General features: G+C 51.4%; 1 protein-coding gene across 1 annotated transcript; it reads right to left on the bottom strand.

The window, feature by feature from the left end:
* Positions 1-323: 323 nt before the first annotated feature.
* On the bottom strand, positions 324-5,832 carry LOC106866793. Its single transcript, XM_024458503.1, has 4 exons — positions 4,924-5,832; positions 1,410-2,401; positions 1,221-1,336; positions 324-1,150 (listed from the first exon to the last, which is right to left on the bottom strand). Exons 1-3 carry the CDS (start codon positions 5,438-5,440, stop codon positions 1,292-1,294), a joined length of 1,554 nt encoding a protein of 517 aa, XP_024314271.1. The 5' UTR covers positions 5,441-5,832; the 3' UTR covers positions 324-1,150; positions 1,221-1,291.
* Positions 5,833-7,472: the final 1,640 nt, after the last annotated feature.

Genomic DNA, 7,472 nt, shown 5'->3' with positions numbered 1-7,472 from the left:
GCCCAAACCAAGTCGTATCCCAACGGCGACAACAATTGATGACACAAAAGTGTAATCATAGCGAACGATCGCGAGCTGTATAAACTGAGGAAATATAGTACTTTACAAGAAGGAAATATAGTACTCCGAGAAACACATGTTGAGTTAGGTTAACATTTCCGATAATGTCGACTACATGGTGAAACATGAGAAATACATGCTGAGCTAAGTTAACATTTCCGATAATGTTGACTACATAGTAAAGCATGAAACACAATAAAAAAGCTGCCTTACAACCTCTACGACCAAAAGCCTAAACATGCTAACCATGAGGCTAAGTCAAGTGGAGATATGCAACATTGCATAAGTAAGCAGCTGAGGTACATCACCACCTCCGAGGGCGACGAGGCTCACGTCTCACCATCACCCTCCTGAAGAGCGGGCTCAAGGCAACGCATGAAGTGTCGAGCCCGAGCATGAAGAGGAGCACCCTGGTCAGCCAGAAACTTCTTCGCCCCATGAGACATCTCACCCTCAAGCCCGCTCATCCCGGCACCGCCGTCCAGGACTGCCGCAACCGCCGACGAAACAAGTCGAGCACCCGTACTCAGGAGGCACTTCTTCACGGTAGGCTCGATGAGCTCCACCTGGGAAGTAAGCACACCCTGCTTGCCTCATCCACCGTGCGACACGGAGGAAGGTCCGGTTGGGAAACGATCCTAAAAAAAGTCATCATCTCCCAAATCTCGGTGGCCTAAGCAAGTAAAAGCGAAACCACCTCGGGACGACGATCCGAAAGAGGGCGAGCACGAGGAGCGAGCATCGGGCCATCACTCGCTGCAGCCAACTCCACCTTGAGGGAAGCAGCCTCCGCTCGAGCGTGCTCCCTATCAAGGTTGGCCACCACCAAGTCCTCCTCAACTCGATGAGTTTTCGCAATCTCGTCCGCCTGACGCCCCTCAGCGAGCCGAGCCCTGGCCTCCATGGCTGCGAGCTCCACCGAAACGCAGGAAAGCTCGGCCTCCACGGCCTCGCGCCGCACCCTCTCCGAAGCCAACTCACTCAAGGCAAGGGTAGACTTGGACATCTCCACGTCCAAAGCAGCAGAAAGCGCCCCCACCTGAGTCTTGAGGGAAGGAAGGGCGCCCACGGCCTCGACCAAACCCCTCACCTACAAAGAAGACGGAGTTAGACCAAAAGCAAAACCGAAGGACCGAGGGAGACATGTCACGGACGCTCACCAGCTCCAGTGTCATAAGAGGGTCTCTCACCCCATCCTCGGTCATCGGAAGCTCTCCGTCCCTCACTTGAGTCAGGGGCTCGCCCTCGGGAACCTCGGGAGCCGCGACCCTCGCACCTGAAAACAAACCAAGGAAACCATGTCAGAATCTTCAAAGAAGAGCGACGCAGCCAAAGAGAAAGGCAGTCACCCGAGGTAGGAGCATCCTCCTCGGGACACTTGTGACCGATGGAGAACACCAGGACGCCCGCGTGGTGACGGACTGCAGAGGGCGGAAAGACTGAGGAATCCCAAGCTCGGACCTCGGGCGGCTCCTCATCATAAAGCGCCCCGCCATCACCACCTCCTCCATAAGGTCGCGAAAGCTCCTCTCAGCGAACACCTCCTTGATCTTGTTCACCTTCCAAAGGTCGGTCGACCGAAGCTTGCCTGGGTGAGGCTCCTCCTTGAGGCCTCCAGCCCCCGAGTGTCGAGGAAGATCACCTGAGTGTCGAAGACGTGTCTTCAAAGCCCGAAGGAAAAACCACTGGGACTCCCACTTGTCAAACAACTTCACCGTGCTCCTCCCCGGCATGAGCAGAAAGTCGTCGCCAAAGCCGGAACGAAGTCTCAGGTTCACCGAACCAAAGGCGCTCAGAGTAAAGCTATCAGGAGTGAGCGACTCCCTCACCTCCACGGTGAAGTAGAACAGCAGCAACTTCATCGAAGGCTCCTCGTGAAGCGCCGTCTCACACAGCCAGCGAGACACGTTCAACTTCACGACCGCCGAAGGGTGGAGCTGGGCCAACTCGATGCCATACGTCTCCAAGAACTCCAGCAGGAAGGGGTGGACAGGCACACACAAGCCGGCATGGAACCAAGCCGAAAACACCACGATGCACCCTGGACGCCGCTTGTGGTCGAGCTTGAACTCCTCCCCATCGGGCAAGATACCATCCCCCTTGGGGAAGTATCCCGCCTCCTCCTGCGAAACAAGGTCCTCAGGACTCGCCGAAGACGGGAGAAAGAAGTCCAGAGCCCAACTGCCCTCCATCGGAGCCGTTGGGACCACCGAAGGATCCCCATGCGGACGAAAGGCGACCTTCTTCTTCCTCGACGGCCGGCTCGCCACTCGCTCCATCGCGGACCCCTTGGAAGGCCCCCTCTCGGTCGTGAGCTCGGCTTCGGCTCCCGCCATCTCGCCTACACGAACAAAAATTCGACAACGGTTAGTGGGAATGTGGGAAAGTCTCAAAGAGACTAGCAAACAAAAAAAAAGGGGAAGCCAAGCTCCCTGGGCTGCTCGGCCCACGGGGATAAAAAAACCCGCGCGCAAGAAAAAAAAGAGAGGCCAAGCCTCTCGGGCCGAAGGCGTCGGCCCGCCCGCGCACAAGGAAGAAAAGAAAAAGGAGAAGGGGAGCCCAAGCTCCACAGGCCTTCAGCCCATCAGCTCCTTGGCCCGTCCGCAAGCCGCTACAAAAAAAAAGGAAGACCCCGGGACCGGAATTATACAATTTAGCCCCAAATTGCAAACCTTTGCATAATTCAAGCCTCAGGTTCTTAACCTACGATAAACACCTCACTACAGACACGCATTAATGTGCTCATCGCAGGATTTTGCAACATGAATATCATTACCAAAACTCTACAGAAGAGAGCAATTACAAAGCTCACACAAGGAGCAGAATAACAATTATTACAAAGAGAGGACACATGTCCCAACATTACATCATTACATCAGCGGAAGTCGAATTATGCCCGAGTACGGACAAGAATACAGCATGGCCTAAAGAGGCTGCAAGCTGGAAGGAAACCCGCCACGAGTCTCAGAACCCTGATCTGGATATCCTGGCTAAACATCGAATCCAACGTCGTTCTCCATGAAGAAGCTAGCGGCTCACCTGCTCTGCTGGAACCTCTGAAGAAAACAACGTTGCAAAGCAACTGAGTACAAAGTACTCACAAGACTTATGGGGAGATCTATGCTAGTATGCAACATGTCTCAAAGGAGGGTAAAGTGGGGTTATGCAGCAGCAGATATATCTGGAGAGACACACTAACAACAACGTCTAATGAGAGGAAGAGAAGCGTCTACCAGGTGAGGTGATTAACCTATTTACTAAACACCAAACAACACAATCCTCATATCACCCCCTCAACACCCTGTGAGGAAGCAATCCAAAGGACACTCACACTTAAGCAGTTTTAAGCATATTCATGATTAAAGGCTAATTACTACTCAAGTTCAAGAGATTAAGTTAATTAAATTGATTGAGTTCTCTATGATCAAGTAATGACCAACCAAGTCGTCCATAACCGCGGACACGGCTTTCCGAAAGATTTATCCCTGCAGGGTGTGCCAATTTGCCCGTACACGTTCGTCCAACCATTGTTGCCACTCGAATAGGCACACACAAAGATGTGTGTCGGCAGGATTGGGCGACACGACGTTTCCAAGCCCCACAACTAATCCAGGGGACCACCCAACTGAGTCTAATCCGAAAGGAGAGCCCGGCCGAAGCATCGTACGGACTCATGAGTTGCGAGGACAGCTGGTAGTGGTTCAGTGTCCGCAGAATGACCACTCCAGAGTAGTGCCGCAATCCTATATGAATGCAAAACCACCAACAAGTCTCCACGAATCTCTGTGTGCATGAATGCCAAATGGAACGCCCGAACTATGTGGCCCCTGGAAGAGCTATGAAACGAGTACTAAGCCGAGGGGGAACCCATATATTCTCCCACGAGCGGTTAGCGCGAAGTTTCTTGGATCGGCGAAAACGAAAACTCAGTCCTTAGGTCGGCGCAAATGGAACAAATCACCAATGCATTAGAGCACGGCCTCCCATCGTTGCCTTGTTACAGTTTAATATCATATCACAGTTTAATAATTGCAATTTAAATACAGGAAGTAGCACGTGGATGTAGCAATTGTGGAACCCCAGAGTAAGGACACTAGACTAGCAACTAAGCATGACATCTAATGACCAAGAACTAGGGCAACAAGCAAACATGTGACATGATAATAGGACAAGTAACAAGACATGGGGCAATTGAGTAGAGCTGACTAAAAGCGATGCAACCTAGAGGCATCGTGACAAGACTGAGATCGTAACTTAATGCAAGATTGAGGGAGAAGCCATGCGTAGAATCAATATGGTCAGGGAAGGGCTGCTTGCCTAGAGTACTCAATTGCCCGGAATTGAGCAAGAATCCTGAAAGAAGAACACAAGTGTAGTCGGCGTCGTAGGAATCGAAAACTAGCGAGGAAGAAGCAAATCCACCACATAAAAGGAAAGTATAAGCATACAAGATACACGTGGTAGTTAATATGCGCAATCAAATGCATGACATAGGGATGATGCATGTCATATTAAGGATCCCGAAAGTAAATCCGATATATTATTTACCAAGTTAAATGGAGTCCGAAAATACTACGCATAGCACGTATACAACTCCATATGCAAGGAATAGAGTTTAATGGATCAAATACACACAACAATGTTATATTTATATTAGGATGCATGACAATTACATGAATAGATGCGATGCATGCTTTAAAATAAGAACAACACAAGGATCTGACTAGGTCGGGGTTGCACACAGTAATGGAAACAAGGTACCTGCAACTATCGATACTATCGGTACAATCACGGGCATCTCATACAAAACATGATTATCGACAATCGCAACCTACGGGTCTACGAAAAGGTCGCTCGTTATACCTTGGACTCGTTGCGGCGTCGCGACGTGGTAGAGGGTATCGCACACGTGGGCGATGTAGGTGTCGTAGGCGAAGTATTTGTACACGTAGGCGACGTAGTCGTTGTTCATGGCTCCTCGAACGTAGTCGTGCGCAGCAACTCGTCCGGCTCCAGGTCTTCGGTCTCCTCGGCACACGGCGACAGCAACACCAACACACAACAGCACCAACAGACCAAAGAGAGAGGGCAGCGGCAGCACCGAGAGGGCAGAGAGCAGTGGCAACACCACAACAGGAGAGAAGAGAGAGGGAGAGCTAGCGCAGCAACAGCAGCAACCAAGAGGGAGATAGAGAGCAGCAGCAGCACACAACCGAGAGGGAGATAGAGAGCAGCAGCAGCACGCAAGGAGGCTTGGGTCGTGCAGGGGCTCGGCTTGGGCGAGCAGCAAGCGAGGACGGCGAAGGGACCTGGGCGGCGCCGGGGGCGAGTTGCAGGCGCGGGCGGAGCAGAGGAGGACGGGAGGCGCGCGCGCGGGCATGCGAGGTGGAGGCGGCGCCGGGCGGATCGGCGATGGGCGGCGCACGGCAGCGGGCGGCGCGGCCAGGAGCGGGGCGGGGCGGCCAGGTCGACGGCGGCGGCACCGGGGCGAGCACGGGCAGGAAATGGAGACAGAGGAGGCCGGAGGAGCTCGGGCCGGCGAGGTGGCGGCGGAGGTGGAGGGCGGCGCCGGCGCAGAGGAGGAAGGGAGGCGCTCGAGGACGGGGAGAGGAGGGCGGGCGCGAGGGAGGTGGAGCGGAGGGCGCGCGCGAGAGCAGCTCGAGGAAAGAGCCGGCCATGGGGGAGATCGAGCCGGGGTGAGGAAGAAGAGAAGGGGAAGAAGACTAGCGGCGGCGGCCAGGAAAAATAGTGAGGAAGAAAAAGGAAAAGAGGGAAAAGAGTAGCTTTATAGGTTCCGGAAAACCTAAGGTTTGGCTTAGTAGGCTTTTGGGCCAACAAAAGTCTCAAACCAAAATACAGATTTTGCAAGATAAGAGGCAAGAGTGAGCTCTAATTAAATCCGGAACTAATTTGTCAAACCCAAATTAGCTTTTCTATAAAATAATTTTAGGCTTTTAGAAACACAACAAAAAGACAAGCACACGACAACACAAAAGAAGTGACAAACGAAATGTGGAATGATGCTAATGACATGGCAACATGTTAATGATGACATGAGCATAACAACACGATGATGATAAATAAATAACAAAACAGTACAAAAGGGCTTAAAAGGAAAAGGGTTGCTCTCGGGCTGTTACAACCTCTCACGAAGGGAAGAACTCAGGAGTCTCTCACGACGGTTGACCCGAAGGCATTCACAATGCCTCCAGCTCAAGGGGGCTACTGTTGTAGTAAAATAAAACCCTTATATGGGCCGGGCCGTAAATCCTACGTGACGACGACTGAGTCAACATTTCTCAACACAAGTCAAGGCACCAACGTGGCATGGTCAATGATACGTGGCAAGGAAAGACAAGTCAACAAGTCAAGTCTGTCATGCCATGGTCAAAGTGAAAATTGAGCTTGAGTAGGGGGCAAGAAAGGTTTGAGGAGGGGGCCCTTAGTCCAAGGTGGACCATGGACCAAGCCCCACTTTTCCCACTTGGTGCACACGAAAGGTACGGACCAAGAGACTACTTTTACCATTTTGCCCCCACTTTTCTCTCTCCCCCAAGGGTAGCCATGGTCTTTTGTCATGAACTCCTAGGCTATAAATACCCCCCTACAGGGGCATGTACCATTCACTCTCACTTGAAAAGACTCAAGGGGAGAGGGCTAGAGAGCCTCTTTGAGAGGAGTTCTAGTTTCCGGATCTCGGGAAACCTCGTTCGGCCCGAGCCCGAAGGAGAGGAAATCGGGTTAAAGTCTTAAGGGTATCTCGACCTCGCTACTTGGGAAGCCTCGCTCGGTCCAAGTACGAGGCGGCCCCTTTCGACCTCTCGCTAAGTGATTCGGGGAGCCTCGATCGACCCGAAACGCTTTGGCTAACGATTCCCTCGAATCCTCTCTTAACATAGAACTAGGTCGCACCCGCAAGGTCGACCGAAGATATTTAAAATATATCGACGTGTCAACTTTTTCAAGTGTACGGCGACCTTCGCTATAAGGCCGGCGTACACGTCCTACTTTTATACTCACACTCGTGCCATCGTGCATTGGTACCTCTTAGTCTAATTGTTGTCGAGAACAACAACATACTCTATAAAGATTGAGTAGAATACTACCCATTATAATTATGCTGCCAAATCGTGGAATCCATGCCACCTGGAAAGTTTATGATTTTAGCAATTTTCTCCAACTCATACCAAAGTTCCATCATATATTCGTCTATTCGTGGATCAAAGTTCCTTCTATATATGAATTTGAGTGTTTGGTTACCCTAGACGTTAGCAATGGTTCAATATCAGCAACCGAGACAATACCTTAGCAAGAAGCTACCTAAAGAGGAGTTTGCAAAAATGTTGAGGGAGGAATTTTTGTACTACTTTGCAGTAAGTGAAAATGCTGAATTCAGGAGTACTAGCATGTAT

This window comes from Brachypodium distachyon, chromosome 1, assembly GCF_000005505.3.
Source record: "Brachypodium distachyon strain Bd21 chromosome 1, Brachypodium_distachyon_v3.0, whole genome shotgun sequence".
NCBI lineage: Eukaryota > Viridiplantae > Streptophyta > Magnoliopsida > Poales > Poaceae > Brachypodium > Brachypodium distachyon.
This window is presented reverse-complemented; position numbering and strand designations above follow the sequence as displayed.